The following is a 23,036-nucleotide window of genomic DNA, read 5'->3' as shown; positions in this document are numbered from 1 at the left end:
ATTTACTTGCATTGTGAAAACTAATTAAAACTATGATTTTGATAGAGAAATATAGTTTACTTTTAACATATCTCTAATTGCAAACATTCTACTTATTTTTTACACATGTACATATTATGTCCATTACTGTTTCTAGTAAGATGCAAATTAACCATTCATCGAATGGTTACTAATTACTGGTTCATAATTACAAATTACAATTATTTACTTATGATTACTGATTTATTTTAATAAAACGAATAATTGATTAATGATTACAAATTACTCTTAATAGTCATTACAGAAGCAAACACAAAACAAGTACTGCCCAACTCTGCTAATAAACACAGAATAAATTTATAAAATTCGTACCTTCATTGCATCCTCGTCCGTAACATCGTCACCGGCATAGATAATCCTGATGCGTTCACTCCAATCCAGACCAAAAGCTGTACGTAAGATGTAAATGGAAGCACGGCCTTTATTCCATTCAACAGGTGGTTTCGCCTCGATAGCGCAATGCGCAGAGCAAGCTTTGAAACCAGTATCCTCTATGATCTTCTTCGCCTGATCAATCATTTCCTGACGCCCCTCCATTGGTGTTTCGCGATAGTGGAACGTCAGCAAAGCTCCCTTGTTCTCCACCCAGGCACCTTCCCTGCATAGCTACGTACATTCAATAAAAACACTTAAGTAAGCAAATGAAAATACTGAAATAGAAATTATGAGAAACCTATAGTACAACACTTGCTCCAGAAACTCAGGTATATCTCTCCATGAGACGAAAGACTTCAAGTAGAATGCTACTTACTTGGTCTTGCAACGTCTGCATCAAATTCGCCACTTTTCCTTCCAGTTCCGCCGGCATCGGGTGAACAAATTTACTGCCATCAGGGTGCAGAATCTCCAGTCCATGGTTCCCAGCATACGTGATACCCTCGATGCCAACCATCGACTTAACGTTGTTGACGTTTCTGCCTGATATAATCGCTATGTACACGTCAGACATGTTAGACAATCTCTGCAAAACGTTCTTCGTCTCCAGGGGCAAAATAGCGAGATCCGGATGCGTCGCGATAGGGGCTAGGGTACCATCGTAGTCCAGCAACAGGGCCAGCTTATGGTTATCGCCGATATACCTAGGGGACATGTGTTATCACTGGAACGTTACCCGGCTTTCATCATGAGTCAGGTCGCATTCGCACGCGCGGGCCCGCCGTCTTCCAAAGCTTTGGTCTGGCTAAAATTGTCATCCAAGCGCATTGGATGACTGTCTGTATACCCCCAAAATTTTGTAGCTCTGATTGCACAAGATATGTCGGGATAACATTCGTTGAGATGGGATTGGACCATCAGGGAAGTTAATTCACGGAATTTTGCAAGTCAATTTGGTTTGTTTTTTTTTAAATCGTAGCGTTAGATATCTTTGACGTGTCATTGACATTGTTGGAAGGATCAAGTGGTAACTGGTATTTCCCACGTTGCGACGTACCCATACTCATGCTGATTGTGAGCGTAATCGTTTGTTCTGTTGTAGAGTTTCTTAGATATGTAGATCGAAGAGAAAGGCGTGTTGAAGTGTTTCGTTAATTGTATAGAATTTGTCATTTATAAGCAACCCACTAATTCATGTAGGATAGGCAAACTTGTTATAACCCTTGAGTATTTATGCACAGTGCTCTGTAACTTGCCATGCCGATAGGGAATTGATTATTCTACTTAAAAAATTATTTTTTAAATAATCATCATGCAATAATACTTTCTTTGTAGAAGCACCAATTTCCTACCACCGCATGCAGGGCAATTCTGCACAAATACGTAAGAGTGTATTGCTAATTATTTAAGGGTTTGTCTTTATTTAAAGTGTAATTAATTTGTATCAGCCGTAGAGGATTCAGGTGTAGTGTTAAATTATTAACACCTCGAAGTGAGTATATTTTTATCATACATTATCAGTTCGCTCCCGTTGAAGCGCATGCTCTGGTCGGGCCCAGTCATGCACGTTGACTAACTTCAATAATACCTACTTGCTCAAGTAATCGTCAAAATCATCCATGGTCACTGGTTGCATGGTAGTGGCACCCACGGAATCGTGTTCCTCAAGTGAGCCCATAACTTGCAAGAAGGATTTCATCCAGTAATTGACATCGTAGATCCTCTCACGGCGTCTTAGGTGGTTCATCCTGAGCGTGCGTTCATCTTCTGGCATAGTGAGTGCCCTAAAGCATACCCATATGAAACTTAGTATTTGATCTCATTTTAGAATAAAAACTGTGTAGAATAATAGACATATTACTAGTAGTAATTTACTACTAACAATAAGTTGACTAACAATAAGAACTATAGATTTGATTTGTTATATCTAGACTACCCATTTTTATGAAAATGGGACTTAAATGCAGATTTTGTCTACGAAGAAGATTATACGAAGTTTTATACAAAGATTCCTATAGCTTGTTTCTCATGACATATGTTAACCCCTAGAATTAAGATCAACAATTCGTCACTAATCTCTAGGCAGAACAACACAGAGGGGTCATAGAATCTCTGAAGAACAGTAATCTTATGTTCATAAGTATATAATATGTCTTCTGATGTTAGTACCTATGAATAACTTCAGCAGCCTCGTCTATCTCGTAAGGATTGCATATCAAAGCTTCGTGCATCATCTCTCCAGCTCCAGCGAATGGAGAAACGATCAATACGCCTGGAGGCTTGTTGATCTGACAGGCAACGAACTCCTTTGCAACCAAGTTCATTCCATCTCTCAGCGGTGTGACTAAGGCAACTGCAGCATCTCTATAGAATGCTGCCAATTCGTCCTGGCTCACACAGCCATAAATATAGCGGATAGGAGACCAGTTAGGCGTCGTAAATCGGCCGTTAATGCAACCGATTAGTTGATCCATCTCCAATTTCAGGTCCTGGTACTCGCGCACATCGGTTCGTGATGGTACAGCAATTTGAAGCATAGTAACCTGACGAAGGAATCGTTTTTAATTAGACTCCATTCTAGTTTATCAGAATCCCAAATTTATTATCTTCTTTATATAGAGAACTTGATTATGAATGAGGGAAAATTTTAAAAGAGTGATTTTAAGCGTCAAAATAAAACAAACATCAAGAATAACGACAGTGCGCTGGAACTTCTATTTATCAATTATAAACGTTCAAAAATGGACGAAATCGATACACAAGTATCACTAATTCTACTTAGAAAAAAGGGAGAATAGATGACAGAATCAATCTTTAAATCATCCCCCATCTATAGCCAATGGTTCCTTATAATACCAAAAGAACAGGCTAGCTTAACTACCTGTTCGCGATGCTCCGGATGCTTCTCCAGCAACATCTCAAAAGCCTTCAGTCTGTGTACCAAACCCTTCGTGTAATCGAGACGATCAACACCCAGCACAATCTTCTGGTTAGTCAGCATAACTTTATTGGCTGTCTCGGCCAGCGAGACGAATCTGTCAAACGGAATGCCAATAGGTAGGGGTCTAACGCGCACAGTTCTTCCGCCGTGCTCCACCAACAGGTTCTTACGATCGACCCTACAGCCGAGGCACCTTTGGCAGCAGTCAACAAAGTTGAGACAGTAGTCCTGAATGTGAAAACCGACCATGTCGCAACCTACCAAGCGATTTGTACATTCCCGTCAGACATGGAAATTACCTCAATGGAACTAGGAGTCAGAGATTTGAGGCTTTCAGGGCCCGGCGACATACAGTTCTCACTGTTAAGGCGTCTCTTTTACTTGTTCCGCGGACGAACAAAGAATAACTCTTATTAGTGAGCAGCATTAGGAACATGAGCAGTGTCCAGTGTCTACTTATAGTGAGTAATGAAAATATTTGGACACTAGTATAGCTTTGACTTCTATGGTCTACATCTAGTATAAATATATATAAGTAATATAACTGCATACATATTTCTGTGGTTGTAAAACAAAATAACCTAAGTTGCATGTCTTCAAGATTTGTCTTGAACTTTTATTTTTGGGTGAAGAAAATGCTTTAATGTCCTTTCTTCATTCTGCAAATATAAATTCTATATTCCAGATCTCAATTAAAGCCTTAATTCGAATTTTTTGAAAATGTGACATAGGTCTCTTTGCCTCAGTCAGAGGTTTATGCTAAATATAGACCTCACAAGGCAAAATTGTATTAGAATCCGAATATTTTCGTTACTCACTATGTATAGTATATTACCACCTCACAGACCAATATCAGTGTGTCACTTGAGCTTTTCATAAGGTTAGCTGCAATGCTTGAGAAAATTTTTCCAAAAGAGCACAGCTTACTCCCAAAAGCCTTAACAGTGAAAACTGTATAAAACTAGGGGAACTAGGAAGCTATCAGGGGCACTTACCGAGCATTCCCTGGAGAATCTCATCAGCCCATGGGAACAGCCTGAATATGTCCCATGGTGGGAACGGGATGTGCAGGAAGAAGCCAAGCTTTAACTTGAGGCTCTTCTCATCGGCAGCTTGTCGAATCCAGTTCGCGGCTAACATTAGGTGATAGTCGTGCACCCAGACCAACGGTGTGCCGTTCGATTGGTTCTCCTGTTCCTTGTGGATTTGCTCGAGTGCTCCAACCTAAAGAATTTGAAACACGTGGGTTGTACAAAAAGAACATAGGGAAACTTTTGAACTATTTGAAAATTGACAATATGGGAACGAACTTACCGTCTTTGCGGCGAATTCCTCGTTAACTCTGGAATACGCACGCCAGTGTTCGGCGATGAAGGTCGCTCTGTCAGGCATTGAATGGAACAATGGCCAAAAAGTGCCATTGCAGCATCCGTTGTAGTAGGAGTCGAAGACGGCTGGATCGACGTGCACTGCCACAACCTGGATGACGAAAACAGGTTTTTTATTCGAACGTGTTCATAGAGATTGTAGACAAATTTGAAATGGTATTGAAGGAACTAATAAATCTATGTCTAAAAGTAATATCGCAAGATAGGGAATTTTAGAATATTGACTATTTTCTTTCTTTTTTTAATACGTGAAAATTTTAATGTATAAAAAAGGGTATACGAATGTGACAAAGTGAACAACCCAGAATTGTATATTGTTTAATTTTTGAGGTTTTTAGCATTTTTCTAAAATTCATCGCTTTTGGAAGTAGCCGCAAATACAATCTTTTAAACAGGAGTTTGTGTTTGATGAACTATTACTGACACTACTATCTAACATGGTAAAATGAAATTGAAAATTAAATTCCTTGTTAGTATATCAGCCAAATTGTGAAATTTCACTAGAAATAATTTGAAGTTGAGTAAAATGGGGTGAATAGAAACATAACTCTAGGTGACATTAAATACTATTTTCTAAATAAATAATATGTAAATAATATTTATTATCACCTAAAGTTATGTTACTATTTCTATTTTATGGTACCTACTACATATCGATATATGTACATAACTGTATAATTTTTCTAGCAAGATGCAATTCGGAAAATAACTATAATCTGAAATTTTCTAACAATTTCTCCTAATTTCTTCTTAAAATCCTTCCAAAATTTTAGTAAGTGAGTGAAGTTCTAAATTTGACTCATCATTTTTTTTTCGTTTCAAATTTTGTTGTCAAATATTTAATTTAAAAAATCTGTGGAGTCTCTACACATTTTAAACCTCACTAAGTTTGCATACCTAAATGATTTCGCAAATTGTCTCAAGGGTCAAGAAAAATGAATGTCTCTGTTTTACAGCAGAGCGTATTTATATTTCCATTATCATTCCCTTGGACTTCATAACGCATCCACTGCCCAGAGCGTGGCTTCTATTTTTATCGTATCTTAAGTTGTAGATATTCGTTCAATTGCTACGAATAACCATGCGCTGGTCGAACGCAACGAATAACATGGCAAATGGTAAATCGATAACGATGCACGCGTTTGATGTTGATAGCTGGAGAACGTATTTTCACTTTAATCGCTTTGAATACTAGGAAGTGAAGAATACAATAAACAAGAATGATTAATGAAATGCGCGTCTGTCGGTACCTCGAGAGGCAAAGTTAGAGATAAAAAAAAAGGAAGAGGAAAGTGTGTACCATACTTATCAATTCAAATGTGATCTAATGACTTTACTGAACATAGAAAGAAAATACGAAATGAATCACCAGAGATCTGTGCCCTGGCAGCAATTGGGAAGATATGTTGGTTTTAATAAAGAGGAGATTTGTCAAAATTGTGTTGGCACGAATCCCCAGAGACGGGAGTTGATGGCAAAAGAAAACAAATTTGCATCGACCACAATGCAAATAATATGATAATCAATATTGAATATATGTGTGGTACATATTTTAGTACATATATTTCAGCTATTAAAAATTTACTCAACACAGTTATTATACTCAAAGTACTCAAAATACTCAAACTATTCTATGTATTCAAAATAATAAAAATACACAAAATGTCAAACAGGTTTAAAGCAGATGCTTTGAACATACAACGCGATTAGAGTATTTACAATGTCTAATATAGGTACCTAATCTATTCAGAATGTTCAAGATACTCAAGTACTCAAAATCCTCAACACAGAATATTCTAAACATCAAGATACCTAAGGTATTATACTTGAAATTTACAATACACTTAAAGTAAATACAATGTCAATACACGTGGTATACTTAAGCCACTCAAAATATCCAATATGCATACAAAAATGACTCAAAATGCTCAACACAGTCAAAGTACTTCAAACGTGAATCAATCCACTTGGAATATGACATAATTGAAACACTCAATGTGATCAAAATATACAGTTCGAGTATCATCACCATCTTCAGTACTTAATGTACTCGATACAAATACTAGAACAATCAAAATAATTCTCCGCCCCTCGTTAATTGTTCGTTATCCTCGGTCGCTCAGTTTGTTTGCTCGTAACGCAGCTTCCTTTATTTTTCCGAACTCATGAAAACACAGTTCTCTTTCTCTGTCTCGATTGACGTAAGCACGCGGCAATCGCTAATGAGATTATTATTAATGTCTCCTCGCGTAGACACAACGTTCAGAGGGTGGATCTGACGTATGTACATATCTCGACGACAGGAGAAACAGGAGATTCTGCGATATCAGGCATCGCGTGCTTCGATGCATCGTCTGCAACTACATACCATGTCCGCTTTGCTTATTTACACGTGAGAGCAGAGATATTGATTTTTAAAGCAATGGCTGCTCGTAAATAGCCAGAGTCGGTTTTGGCAATTCCTGGTTCATGATTCTTAATCAATGCTGACTTATTCGGATGGAATTAAGTATCTTCATTTTAGATACTTCTAATCTAATTCTCTATATTCTTTATTTCATTGTTAAGAAAATTGTTTAATTCTTTTACTAAATTGGGATTTACATCAGTAGGTTGAGATTTGCAGCAATAAGAGAGCTTATTTATAGATGATGTTTTTTTATAGAATTATAATATTACTATTCTGTTTTTAGAGTTATTTTTCTTTTATTATTACTATTCTAATAATCCTCTATTCTTAAGAAGTTTTGGAATTATTTTTCTGACCCTTGACCTGGGTCAATAATTTCATTAATCTAGAACACATGTTAGAGACTGAAGCTTTTTTATTTAAAATATTACTATTTTAAATACTTACATAATATTTCGCTAATTTATAACGTCTGACTAATGCTGTAGAAGCACAATGATACCTTATCGAGTTCCATTAATTTCGTCCCATTTGAAAGCCCTACAATCGACCCAGGAAATTCAGGTTTGCAGTTGCGCGGGCAAGAGTGTTCGACCATGCACGAACAAGTTATCCAGAAATTGTGAATTGAGGGGGAAGAACATGCGTACATAGCAGTGTGTCGACACTTCCACCACAGAACTTCATTTCCTCATTTTTATTTCTAAAAGATCATATAATCTCCACCCCTTTTCTGTCATCTTCGTACATCGTTCTACTTTGATATCGTTTCAGCAGGTATTCCATTTTATTCCCATCGTCGAATTAAATTTTCTCCATTCTAAAGAAAGCTCAATAAATTTCTCGGCACATTCTCCATTTCGCAACGCGGCAAGGGTCAGATATTAGAAAAATACCATTTTCTTCTGACTAACGGGAAGAGACGGTAAACAGTTCCGAGAGACATGACGAGTATGGTAGGATAGTTGAAAAAACGAGCGGAACGATTGAAAACATTTTAATTACTTGTTATCGAAACCCGAGGAGGGTGCGCGCGTATCACAATCGGCGGTGATATCGTGGCGAGGCGTTCGCGTGTCCTCTTTACCCCACCATCCTCTTTTATTCAAAACATGTTATTAAACGTGCGCGTTCGAACGAGTGATCTAACTCTATCGGAGACAACGGAATGGTCTTATTTACCAGATATGCGATCGCAGAGGGAACCAATTCAGCATTTATGATAGACCTATTGTATGAAACGAGTAAAATAACTTAACTCTTTCTTTCCCTACCTAGCCAGACACCCTCGTGTGGCTACATCTGTGGTTATGAGGCTAAACGATCTAAGTTATATGCTCTTGATTTTGAAATATTGGCGTTTGAAGCTTTGAACTTGAGTACTGTTTTAAGACGAATTTAGACTTTTCACTTTGGGTAATCATGGTGAATGATTCATTCATGGTGAAGATTGTAAAGGTTGTTTTCATCTGCATTTTATTCAAGGAGGAAAGTCTAAATTCGCCTTTACACTTTTCACTGTGGATGAATTATCCGTGATGATCACCCAAAGTGGAAAATTTAAATTTGCCTTTATAGATTTATGTATGTCTTCCTGAATCCTTCATTTTTCGATGAAAAATCCTTTTAATACCCTTTATTCCTTCTGAAATTATAAATTCTATATTCTAAATGTTAATTAAGGCTTTAACTCAAATTTTTTAAAAATGTGACGTAGGTCGTTTTGCCTTACAACCACAGATATATCAATCGAAGTTAAATTTTTCTTGAAATTCTATATTTGCTACTGCTAAGAAATAATAACTGATCAAAAGAACAAAAGGACTTGAATGGTTTGAAAATTTTAGAATATTTTTGCGAACAACATGTTTGATATGTAAAATGCTTAATATGCTTTTCGTACCTAATTAATAATTTATGCGCAAATATTGCCTAATCGCCCAAAGTTAGTTAAAATTAAACGATTTCGTCTCCAAAGGGTTAATACTTTATTTAGAGAGATGTTAGCATGGCTTAGTAGATTCGTCTAAAGAATTTCGGAACGTGTTTCTTTATCAAAGAAAATTCCTTTAAAGGTTTGACTTCATACAATAGCTCACAGATTTCTTTACATGTACAGAAGAATAAGAATGATTCTCAGATGTATCATCAAAAATGACAAACTGATTAACTCCATAAAATAAAACGCAGAGAAAAATGATATGATAAATTATGTACTTTAAAGTAAATGAACAAAATGATATTGTATAGTGAAGTGCTTAATATATAATTAGTTACTTCTGACCCTAAACCATTAAACTCTTAATTAAGAAATCAAAATCCATTAAAATATCTTCCGAAATATGTTAAACATTATTTAGCAATAATATGTAATCTTATTGTTCTGTAGCAGTCGATATAATCATGCACAAACTTTTTTGGTCTTTTTTCAAGATAGCCTCTTTAATTATTCTTGTTCAATAGATTAAACTTTTTTTAACAAAATATTCATCATACTACATATATCACATTTTTTATGGTATAAATTCCATTATATTGTGAGTTTCGTTTTTGATCACTAGAATATACTTTTACAAGAAAAATCGTAAAATTTAAAAAGGGTTGTTTTTTATGAACCCCTCAGTTATATTTATATGTTGTCTAGAATAATATAAACATAATATTCTATACCGTTGTCGACCATGTCGACATTAATTTTATGTCATTAATTTTAATTTAATTTTAATACAAAATAATTATAAAAATACATCTGCATCTATTTTACAATATTCTGGACTGCTGTACTCTATAAGAAAAAATACTGAATGTGTTACAGGACTTGGTTACGACTACGACCCACTTTTTTATCGGTGTTTCCATTTTCGCTTTTTTCGAACAACGAAGCACTCATAAACCGTACTCATGGAAAGTAAATACTGAATGTGCTTTTGAAGTGCTGCCATGTTTCATACAAAACATCCTGAAAAAAGTTATCGGTTTTTCGCTGTTTCCTGCTTCTAACATTCTCTTACATTTATTAAAAAGTATTATTTCTCTTATTATCAGAGCTGTTTCTGAAAAACGAAATGACAGATTAGAGATTAAAAACCACTAGCTTTCATAGAACCTACGTTAAATTTTAATACTGTATGATTTTTATCATCTGCAATTTCCTGGTTGACAATAATTTTGAATATCTTAGCAAAATAACAATGCAAATAACATACCACATAAAATATGCGGTACAGAAGTTTTGGTGGAACTTCAAAACTCAGTTAATTAAGCAAATTTTGAAAAATGAACGTAGAACTGTGAAATCAACTGTCGAATCACTGACCTCCTACCGATACTTAATTGCTGCATGTTGCAAAATAAAAAAAAATTACATAACTCGCGATAGGTTCGTGGTCGATGGAGTTCAAAAGTCGTTATACGACGATACTCGTCGATACGACGAATATTAACGACGTTATAACTCGTTGATATCACGCCACTCCTTTGTTTCCTTTTAATGTACATTAACAGTCGGCAGAATGCATTAAAGAGGAAAAGCAATGAAAAGATAACATAGCACTAATTCGCTCGAAGTCTTTTACATTGGTACTGTTAAATCCTAAATCTGTATAGTTAATAGAATTGAAAATTTCAAGAATTAACAAAACTGTAATTTCATCTCCACAAAACGTATCTAATGATTAAATAATTAATCGTAGATTGTTATTTACAATTTTGAAAACAAACTTTGTTGAAGAAGGTTCAAGAAACTGGCTAATATTTTTTATTACAAAATTACATATCATTTTTTTACACAATCAGTAAAACACTGATAAGTAATATGTGTGACCACGTGAACAACATGTGATGGTATTTAAATTTGCAAATTTAAAGCATTCGATAAATATTACAATTCACTCATATTAACCATGTAGATAGTTGATAGATAGATTTTTATTACACTTTTTTGATAGATAAATAATACGTTGATAGTACTTTGATTACATATTAATTATTTATTGAAACATTTTAAGAGAACGTCAAGACTGCAATGTAACTGTAAAAATCAATTTAACATTTTATCATGATACACTTATTCGCCAGCTCGCGATATCAGCGTTTGCAAGCGCGCACATGGAAGTTTATCCTTTCACAATGAGATCACTGTAATTTTACTGTTTAAAAATGTATTTTTGCGTCGTGCATTTTCAGATAAGATTCGAGTTCAGAGGAACATGGTATAAATAATGCATCGTCATTTTCATAAAAATCTAATTGACGCACGAACATAAATTCATGATCTGATACAAGAAATAGAACAGAATTACAACAGAAGTAAAAGAAAATAAGAGAATTTCAAAAAATAATAATAATGATAGCAGTGAATTTATAACGAAAAAAATACTATTTTATAGTAGTAGTGAATTTACAACGAAAAAATACTGTTTTATGAATTAAGTCAGTCCTGAAGAACCTGTCCAAAAATTCAGAATGTAAATGGGAAAATGCAATATAAAATAAAATAACATAGATATCGTTATTAAATATTTATCAAATTTATACAACAGAGCACGTAGGACAAATTCTTATTGGTAAAGAGTAAAACCAGTAATTGATGGTGAACTTAATAGTTAAGATTCATTATATTTATTATCAAAAATATTTGTAATCGTGGAGTCGAAAGTTTCTCATGTGCCTTTTCATCTTTGCGAAAGACAAATCTCATCTGAGACCTCTCAGCTAATTATAAATACTCTACCCCTATGTTAATTCCTCAGGAGTCCCAAGAAATCTTAAAGGCCAGCTTCCTCTTTCACCCAACCATTAAATCACCACATTTACTAAGAGACTTTAATTTACATGTTAAATTTTGAAATATTTAAATTTCGAAACCAGTCACAATTTTCTGGTTGTGAAAAGAGCTAAATGTCTTGGGATATGTCTCCTGGGACGTGATATTTAGTTTTTTCTCGTTTCCTCCCTTTTCTTTAATCCTTGACAATGAGTCTTGGTATGGTCTCGTGGGATATATTTCAGAGTGTGTAGACTGTCCAAGATGTTTTTGTAGGATTAATATAAAAAGCGATGGAGCATCTTCCCTCAGTAATATTATTGTAACAGAATATTCTGAACCAGTCGTCTAATAGTAACAAAACTGTATTTCATCTTGGAAGTGTATAAATTGTTAAAAACAAGTAGAATTATTAGAGATTAGGTTTCTTCTGAATTATTTTCATTATAAATTCCTAATATTTAACAGAATAACTCAATTATTTTATTAAATAACAAAGATATGACAATTATACTTCAACTATTTTATTTGTAATTACATTTAATCACTTTCATCGGAAAAATTATTAGTGGACAGACAATTAGATATTTCAGTAACAGAAAATGATCTAAATTATAGATTACAAAATATTGTATCTAGTAAACTATGGCTAATTAATGAATATTGAATGTGATAAGTAGATATTACCTACAGAGAAGTAATTACTAAAGGTTTTGAATCAGAATCAGTGTAAACTTTTCTTATACAAATCAATATTTGTTTGGTTCAATGTTTCCTTAATTTTTAATTCAATTATCTTAAATAGATTTATTAAATGTAAATACTGCTGTAAATGAAGTAACTAGTATGTCTTAATTTCCTAATTTTGCTCTTGTATATACATGGATATTCATTATAAATGAATTCTACTAATCTATTAATAAACCATCTCACAAAAATATTTAACCTTTCACTCTTCATACATAGAATCACAAGAATGACCTACAATCATCTAACAACGCGATAAAAATCCCATCATATTAATAGATCGTTCACAGGAAGTTAAATTCTACAAAAAATTACCTCCGAAAAACCGATCAATATCGCAAGATGAAAATACAAAAGTCGAAAGTCAAACAGTCGAAGTCAAAGCTTCTCTTAGAATCATTTCAATATTACGAGATCATAAATATTAGTCTACCAGACGTAACGATAACATCACCTCGAAAATCCTGTTATCTCTCACTCCGCCAAGCAGACTGACAGACTTCCCCTTTTATCGTCAATCGCGAGAAATTTCTCGAAAAGCCTCTGGCCACGTTCCACGTGATTCTCGTCTGTCAATCTACGTAGGCGTAGATGCCGCGAAAATTTCCCATAAAAATGTGGAAATCGACGAATCGGCTATTTTCGATTAGGATATCTCATTTAGGCGAAACCCTAACGCAAGCTTAACGACGACAAGATTCGCAAACGTCATTCTGATAACCCAAGTTTCCTCGACCTCTCGACACGGTTATCGCGGTATCCAGGATCCTTGCCTCAGATCCATTCGTGTGACAGCTGATCGACGACCCGCGAGAGCCATTTAAGGAGCTCCTCCCTGACCTTTTCCCCGTGATTGCCGAAGAAGATCACTGGGACATGTTCAGTGCTGATAAAATTTGGTCAATTGCCTGACAAAATGTGTTTCGAGAGCAACACTTTTTTGTGAGATGTTGCGACATATTAGAATCATTTAAGGAGCTTGTTATCTGTATCTCACTAGTTGTTATCAAGGCAAAGTCACTGGGACATGTCAGCGATGGATCAGAGGGATTTCAAGGTTCTTTGACTAATGAAGAACTACTCATTATAGAAGAAGTTGTTTTCGTTTGAATAGACCTCAGATTGTGAAATTTGATGAGATATTAAAATCATTTAAGGAGCTCATTATTCGTATCACCCTTATCAGGGAAGAGTTACTGGAATATTGCTGGGTGTCAAGGTCCTCTTGCTGATAAGACGACATCCCCTAAACGAAATTTTTTTTGTTGAAGATAGAAGTTCATGTGAGAAACTCGGACACTTTTAACTTTAATCTCTTCCACGTGCTTTCGAAATAGAATCATTTAAGGACATCCTTATTGTGGCCTTATCTATTTACTGTCAAAGCGGAATACACTGAGTTATTTTTAGTGCTGAATTAGAGGGGATCATGGAAATCCCCTAATTGATAAGATAAAATTCCTGGATGAAATTTTCCTCTTGTTAGAATTTTATATAATACCAAAAAGTGTAAAGAAATCTCTCATATATTTCAAAATCGTACTATGATCTTTCGTACTTCATATTTCTGATGTGATAGTTAATACTGACTCGAATTATTTACATTTATTGTTTAATTGTTGACAAGTACTCTCGTATATTTTTTTAAATCCTCTGCATAGGTTTAGTTGTAGGCAATTAACTACATCTAGAAAAATTCGTAAGATATTTAATAACACATAAGAGAGAATTGTAATAATTACAAAAAATTTCACCACAATAATTGAATCATATTTCATGGAAAATTAAAAAGTGAGAATAAAATTCCCAGCTGCAACGTTAACCTAGTTTTTCCATGATAATAACCAGTATCCTAATGAGCTAAATAAGACACCTCAGATGTGTTTAGTAGTCGACTAAAAGCATAGGATTCCGTAGAGTCACTTTTTTCAAGAAAATTCTCCATTTCATTATTAAAATTCTTCTTATTTCGTTTTCTTAAAAGATTGAATTTCAGCAGTAATTTTTCTAAAAAAAAGTCTCTTAAAGTGAAATTAAAAGTATATTATTAAGGTGATTCGAAAAAACGTCTGACGACGTCGTTATTATGAATATCTATGTGGAAACCATCACATTTCTTGATTTTTCTCTTCTCTCTGAATATCAGTTTGCTTGGAAGGTTTCTGTAATAGAATTTATATCGATCACATAGTCACGTTTCCTACCTAAGAAATAATGAGAAGAAGTGATGCAAGTTTCCAAGGTGTACCATCCTGCATCGAGAAAGCGAATGAGGACAAACTTGATAAGACTTCCATATGAAACGAAACTTGCTAACTTTTGCAAGTCCTTATTGGCAACTAAAGAATTGCGGAGTACCTTATCTACATTCAGTTGTGGATGCAAACATGCAATATTCCCGAAACATTTAACAATAAAAGTGGAGTATCCACGTTTTCAGATCTTTCTCTGTCTGACCATTTTCGACCAATTCTACTTACATGAGTATGAATATCAAAACATATGGCTCTTCTACTTATGATGTTCTAACTCAATGATATTAAAATTAGAATTCCTTTTAAGAAATCATTTCCTTCTCTCTCTGACAAAACAGTTAAGTAATTAATTAAATAAATTTCAATAAATTTGATTTAGTCACTAACTTTATTAAATTTGAAGATAGTGACTATTTACTACTTTGAAATAATATAGAGGAAGCAATGTAGAGCGCACAGTCATTTCCCAGATAAAATATTAACAATATAAACTAAATATCAAAACAGACAAATATATCTTTAATGAATAAACAAATAATTCATTAATTTGGTAATGGTGTATTAAACCAGTATTGATATAATTAATTGCACATTAACCTTTTATGAATTATTTATTTATTACTTCAAACTTTCCGTTGCAATATTCCACGAGACAAGGGTCAAAGCCTAAACGCGAAAAAATAAAGCATGTTTGCAAATTGAGCAACTATACTGGTCTCTCCCTCTCGAATCTCTTTCAAATCAAAATACACCACGTGCTATTCACCCACGTGCAAGGTGAACACGCGCCATCCGCTCAGAGTCAGTTTGAACAAGTTACACATCGCGAGATCCGCGTTGCTCGAAGGCCAAACGCTTCCCTATCGTCAATGATTAAATAGGGACAATTGAGTCGTTCAGCAAGCAATCAAATTTCCCCTAGACGCATCTCCTAGACGATTCGATTAAGTCGATACTCATCGACTCGGTTTAGTGGTCGTCACGTCCATTAGCATGGACAAGTTCAAGTTCAAAGATCAATCTCGAGAGTAACGTTTAAAGTGACGGTTGCAATCTGTGTGGTCGATGCATCGCTAGTATCGATTATGCTTCTTTGCGTTCTGAGGACTAAGACACTTGGGACACGGGTCAAGAGTGGGTGGTCAAGATTCATAGAACTCCCGAGAGGCTAGTCGCAATCCTTTCTACTTTCCGCCTAGTCTCTAGAGAGAATTGTAATGAGAGAATAGAGATCAGCCACGTGTTCTCGATCCTATTCTAATTTTGTTGCAGTTGACTTCGAAACATCATTTATTATTAGTTCCACGTGGCTTGTTTAAGATTAACCTCGTGTAGGGGATGTACTACTAGCTAATGATTAGCTAGTTATAAGGCTTATCAGTGTGTAATCTAGCCTATCAACTGTCAAAACTTTATAGGGAAAAAGTAAGGCAATATTTCTTCTTAACTTTCGGAAGTCCGAGACAGGGATAGAAAAGTTCACAAAGTTTCCAACCTTACTTTTTTATATAAAATAATTTGTATCGATCGTCAATAATCTGTTTTCTATCAGACAGTAACTACAGATAAATGCATGAGATATGGTGTCTACTTTTTTTTATTTTGCGATTAAATTTGATGTATCCGAGAGCTTGAGCTTCCTAGGATTAAGTATTATAGAAAAGCCACCAATATTTAACAAATTTAATACTTAAAATAATCAAGAAAAAATCAATTACCTTTATATACATTTATACATCCTACTAATTAAAAACTATGTATTGCACATTTATTTTAAAAATAATTTAACAAAAAACGTAAGTTTTTGAAAATTATAAACGATAATAAATCTAGGTATTAGAAGGTACACTACACAAGAGAAAATTGAAAATTCTTGACTTGGTATAGCTTTTCGCAGAGGTACATTCACTTACATAACATATCACCTAGGACAGCTTTTCACTATTTAACTTTACTTGAAACAAATGAAACTTCGTGACGAAAATGTCACACACATGCAGGAATTTGTTCACGTTGAGTCGATTCATGACCCCCAGTTAACAAATTAAAAAGAAAAGAATGTATTGATCTAGCCTGCTGCAACAGCATTCACCATGCCATCGTAATAAGTTAATAACTCAATGATAGTTTACCTAAAGACGATACGAACGCGAATGTGACTTTTGCACCCGCGGCGAGAGTTCGAGCGATGCTTCTGGACAGATAGGGTCGGTAAGCAAACAAAGTTATCAATTATCGGCCGGATGAGAAAGTACGCGGTCAATAATCGTCGTAGAAATAAGCGTAATCGGTATTGAACCGCTCGATAGTTTGTTTTCGGAGAATCTCTTGTCGAACTGGGTGAAATTAGGCAAGATACGTAATCGAAGGAAAAACACGAGCAGACATCGCTCGAAACATTCGTTGCAAACAATAGAACGGTAAAATACTTGCCGGTCTGACAGTTCGATGCGGGTCATCGGAGTGAAAATGGATGACGCGCGAAGTTAATGAGCAAGCAGTCGTAACGAGTTGTAAAATTAGAGCAAATAAAAATTTAAAATGATTTTAAAATTGATGAACAGTAATATACTTGTTTATTTTCAGTTACTTAATTCTAATTAATTGTTCAATATTAACATCGTTCAACCCTTATGCTGTGCTTGGATCAATATAAACTGAAATATAATTATAATTTTTACTGATCTTTGGCAAAAATTTACATGAAATTCATTGGCCCTTAGTAAAAGTGCTTGAACAGAACGTCTACATATGAAACTGTTTTACTGAAAACAAAATTTGTTGTACTAATATGGAATAATTATTTGAACAGTTAACTACTGACGGAGTCTTATAAATTTTGCTAATGTCTTACTTTTTCTTATTTTTGACCCCGTAAACAATTATTTTCTTTACGTAACTTTGAAATATATATTTTCTAATAAAAATCTGTAATACATGTTAGGCCTCATTTCTGAACATATTAAAATTAACAATATATTAATTTTATGAATATTTAATAATGATAAGTTTTAATCGAAATCTAAAAAATTATCGATCCGTATTAGTGTTTAAAAACTGAGTGTCAGTAATACAGAAAGGGTTAATGTTTAAACTCAAACTAGTGTAAGTGTTCTCAAAACCAGGATAACGGTTAACAATATCTTAGACAGCTTTGCAGAACATTTAGTAGATCTTTATTAATTCTTGTGCATTGTTCAAGCAACTACTACATACCAATATAATCGAATAAATATCTATCATCTTAAAACAATGTAACTTATATTTTCATATAAAAATGTATACCGTGTATGTTATTACTAAGTAGCATGTAAATTGCATTTTTTGTAAATTGAATTTTTATTTAAAAAGGACATTAAAGATTAAAATGAAATTTCTCAAAAAGATCCAAACAGTCCACATACGTCAAATATAATTTCTTTTTCATAAAAAAGGTTTTACTGTCTATTATTTGTTTCATCATTAAAACTACCCGTTCTCTACTGCTCTTTGCTGTGATAATTAATGCCAGGGACACTACTTATCCTTACAAGGGGCGAACTCATAGGGAAATGTTTCATTTACATTGAACATGATTTTATCACAGGGCGGAAAATTTATTAACAAGAAACCAGTTCTTCACAGGCGACTCGAGGTTCGAAGACTGATTATGCAACGAAAACGCAAAGCGTGTTCAATTACTGCTCGCAGAGACGGCTCAGATATCAAAATAGATCTGTATTTTGTTTTGCACTGGATGGTAATTAAAACAAACATTATTACCAGCAACCCTTTGAGGACAACCTACGATGTCACTTAACCATTTGCACCCTGCTGACATCAACGTAGAAAGTATACGTAATAAACGTCACAAATAAATAAGCAAATAAAATTATAAGCATTTGGAAAATACTCTTCTCAGAGAAGCAACATTTGTATTCATTACTTTAAAAGTATTATATAATCATTTATCTTCAGAAACTTTTCAAAATAGAAAGAATCAATGTTACCTACAAGATAAAAGTGTAAATAATCAATTACAGACATCTGGTTTTAGGATACTGAGACTTCGATTAAAATCTACTGATACTAGATATCTAGAAAATTAATACGACATTAATTGTCATACATGAATGAGATATGATGTACACTGTCTGTCAAAATTGTGGGACCACACTTTAGTAAGAAGTGAACATTACTGAACAAGTAATAGGTGCATAATAAAAAAACCTCTAATAATAAAAAATCATCATATTAAACTTGGACATAGGATTAGCCCACATTTATCAATAGTATAAGAAGTAATAAAAAATCAGATGGTCTCATACTTTTGGTTTGCATTCTATGTTACCAAAATTCATTACAAAATCTATTATAATTGGATAAGAGCAACACTAATAATTTTTATCAGACTCTATGTGAATACTTAGAGACCAAATTCTTAAAAGCTCTTATTAGAAAATGCCTTAGAGTTACTAATCACTAATTTCCAACCATTTTCCAAGTATAAGAAATAACTAACCATATTTCCAAATCATGTTCTCACATTAAGACTGTACTTTCAACAAACGCGCAAATAAACTGTCTGAAAAAAATAATAAAACAGAACAAAAATAAGACCCAATGGTGGGTCAAAGAAAGAACGAAGTGAATGTGAGTCATCGAACATGTGATTGGCACGAGTATCTGGGAATTCCGAAAGTTGTAGCATGATCGTAAACTTGATGGAATATTTTTCGGTGAGACGACTCGGTGGAACATTACGTGAGAACGAGTGAATCAGACATGACGAGTAGTTGCGAATAAAACTATCAATGCCAAGGTCGCGATGCACAAGACGCTATCAAGAGGCTACGTTTCGCGACGTGTCGTGTGGGTGTTGCACGACGACGAATGTACCGTACACGCTGTACTATCGTGACAATGTTGTCCATATCTGACATACTTATTGCTATTTTATTCGTTGGGGAAATTATAACTTGCAATTGCAGCGTTCGATAATTCCTCGAAACGTTTCATGAACGTTTCTCCCCTTGACAACATGCAATTCGTGACAATAATAGATTATGTTTACTCTTTAATAACAATAGAAAAGGTTTCTATAAAACCATAAAAGCATTTATATTATTTTTATTATCTTTTTTATAGAATGTTGAAACAGTTTCAATTTTGGAATTTATTTCAAATATTTTTGTTTATAGTTTTCTTTGATAACCATTTGAAATAAGGTAGTAAAAATAATGAATATATATAGATAAATTTAATTTTCATTTACTGCACTTTGCAATCTTACTCTTCTTTTTAAATAGATTTCTGTGCTGCAGCAAATTAATTTTCATTATTCTAGTGCTTTTGTATGTGAAACGTCTAAAAAAAGCTATTCATAAAGAATAAACTATAGAGGAGTATAAAATATAAGGCTTCAGTTGAAGAAGAAGATTACCATTAAATATTACTAATTGCACTCTAAAAATTCTAAAAGAAACACGATCAAAAAATGAATATCTATTCTTGAAACCACTTGACATTTTCTCCTATTCTGTTTTCCTATCTTGCCACTTGTGTCTCATTTCTCGTGTCTCCTTTGTAGAATCTAACAATACTAATTAATGCTTAAAATTTTCTTATCAGCTACTATGCACGCGACATTTCATTAAATATTCTAACTGTTTAACCATTTCTAGTATTATTTGCATATAAACATAATTCTTTGTAGAAATTACAGCAAGAAGCTGAAAGGTGACGACATCTTACCTATATTTCTTTTACTTGGAGGTAATCCAAAATGTATATTTAAAGAATCGCCACGTTTTCTGAATGAGATATTCGCGTACTATGCTACGACTCAATCGTTGCTTGAGCAATATTTTGTAACCCGATCGCAAAGTTTTGCAAAACCAAGATTCACGACGATTTAAAATATACAAAAGTATACACGTATTAAAAATTACCCAAAATGTTTACAAATTTTCAATTTTACAGTGACATAATAATCGTACAAATTTTGAGATACTTTTAAGATACTGTAAAATTAATAATTTTAAAACCTAATTTTAATTTGTTTCACTCTAACTTCTAATAAACGATAGTTAGTCCCAATTTTAGTCTCAATTTTAGTAACACAGAAGTAACTGAACGAAGGTAGTGACTATTTATTCAAAGTGATTATTGATTACCTAATTAAATTCAGCACTTCAAGTGTTAACAGGAAATTCCTAAAATGATCATGAAAAGTGCATTTCGCCATTTTCCAAGTTTTTAAAGATGAGGAAAATTTCTAGAATCACTGGAAGACCAGCAAAGTAGGTTAACAGAGTTACGCAGCCTTGAGATAATTTCGCGAAAGACGGAATTCGATATTAGAATCGACATGACGCGGTATTCATCGAGAAATAAGGTTATTGCGCGGTTCTGGCCTTCCCATGGCGAAATCATAAAATACCTTCACCTTGTCGATTTAAACGATCTCGCTGCGTAGCTATTCACCGAGAAAATTATATTTAGTTATTGTCTACCGCGTAAGGAAACTTTTACTTAGGAAATTTGAACTTTAATAAACTGCTGTGACTTTGTGAAAAGAAATCGTACAACAGTTCACCTCATCTCATTTCAAAAGCTGAAATCTATTTTCGCATATTAGAATGAGATTTTGTTGAAGGTTCTCTTATACTCAAAAACGGAACGAAAACTTGGTGTTTTGTTTTTAAAAAAATTTTACATTACACGGCACACATTTCATTTAAAGTGCGATAAACTTTTACGAAGTCGTTGTAAAAAGAAGGCTTCCTCTTACAATACACTGTAAAGAGAATTACAAAAAAGAATTCAGCAAACTGCGTACAGTTATTTGAATTCGTAAAATTTCCCAGAAAAGAAACATTCTCATTCTTTCACTCCATTTTCTAAAAAATGTAACAAATTTTCCTGCAAATTCAGTTATGGGATACAAAAGTAAAAGTTTCGCTCTTTAAAACGAGTTCAGGTGAATTCTTGCACTTCTATTCAAAAAGCTACAACAGTTCAAAAATCCATAATTTTCTAGTAAAAACTTAGTGGTCTTTAATTTTGTGGACGAATGTAGGATCGCGGAAAACTCGCAACTTATACGATTGATAGCACAGAGTTGGGACCCACAATTTTAAGAACAGTAAAGAGAAACATACCTTGCGGGACAGCAGACCAGCTGTTGGCGTACGATCATTCGGATCGGACTCGGGAATCGGCTCATCGGGATTATCCATATGCATTCCTGGCCATCCAACCCAAACTCCATTTCCGCTTATAACCACTGGTGCTACCGCAGTCACAAGACCCCCAGCACTGCAAAGAAAAGTACAAGAGTGTTATCAGAAAGCAGAAACTCGATATGTAGCGAAAGAATAGGCATACGCTGACAAAACGAAGCGAAAATACCATACAAAAATCTTTTTGATATGTCAAAAAGATTGCTTTTTAATTTATTATTCATAGATGCTTTTTATAGCAAACTTAAAAGCTTGAGTTAGTATAGACACTGTGATTTAACAATAGTAGCTAATTGCAAGTGCTAATTCTTGAGTAACATCCTTCGGTATCATGGACAGAAGAATGTTTGAAATTTCGTAGGGAAATGTTTAAGTTTAAATACCAGACGTTGGATATTTATATACAATGAAGGATAAAAGAAAGTTTAAAATAAAAATTTCTATGTACGAGTAGTACTATCATATTAGATATTTAATTTTACATTTGAAATACTCATCCCTTCCAGCATAGCTTTCCACCCTTCATAAAGGGTAAATTCATATTTTTATAAATAAAATTAAAGAAATAAAACCTAAATAGAGATTTGTTTCAGTCTCTATCATTCTCGCTTATTGTACTCTCACTTATAATAAAAATTTCCCCTAAGTACATAAACATACTCAGTCCACTCACGACTGATCTCTAATGGGATCAGATTCGAAATATAAAAACCAAAAGATAGACAGCTTATATAAAAAAAAAAAACGCATGGCAGTAATGTTTAGTTGGCGATTTATAACCGTCGTCAGTGAATTTTATTATTGCATAACCATTCGATGAGCTTTATTTATATTATAAGCAATGTCAACAATGGAAGCTTAGCGATAAGCCAGATATGGTATAAAACATCGCA

At 33.9% G+C, this 23,036-nt stretch overlaps 1 protein-coding gene across 3 annotated transcripts in view; it reads right to left on the bottom strand.

Moving 5' to 3' along the window:
* Positions 1 to 23,036, bottom strand: part of Tps1 (Trehalose-6-phosphate synthase 1) — a 57,776-nt gene that overhangs the window by 6,693 nt on the left and 28,047 nt on the right. For all 3 annotated transcript variants that reach the window (XM_076375304.1, XM_076375305.1, XM_076375303.1), the window contains 8 exons: positions 22,063 to 22,219; positions 4,670 to 4,834; positions 4,351 to 4,579; positions 3,296 to 3,612; positions 2,584 to 2,957; positions 2,007 to 2,198; positions 791 to 1,118; positions 352 to 645 (listed from right to left, as the gene is read on the bottom strand). In XM_076375304.1, the coding sequence (XP_076231419.1) occupies positions 352 to 645; positions 791 to 1,118; positions 2,007 to 2,198; positions 2,584 to 2,957; positions 3,296 to 3,612; positions 4,351 to 4,579; positions 4,670 to 4,834; positions 22,063 to 22,219 (2,056 nt within the window). The remainder of the gene's footprint in view (positions 1 to 351; positions 646 to 790; positions 1,119 to 2,006; positions 2,199 to 2,583; positions 2,958 to 3,295; positions 3,613 to 4,350; positions 4,580 to 4,669; positions 4,835 to 22,062; positions 22,220 to 23,036) is intronic.

The sequence above is a fragment of the Calliopsis andreniformis genome, chromosome 3 (assembly GCF_051401765.1).
Source record: "Calliopsis andreniformis isolate RMS-2024a chromosome 3, iyCalAndr_principal, whole genome shotgun sequence".
Taxonomy (NCBI): domain Eukaryota; kingdom Metazoa; phylum Arthropoda; class Insecta; order Hymenoptera; family Andrenidae; genus Calliopsis; species Calliopsis andreniformis.
Note: the sequence above shows the minus strand (reverse complement) of the source record. Positions and strands in the feature narration are given on the sequence as shown.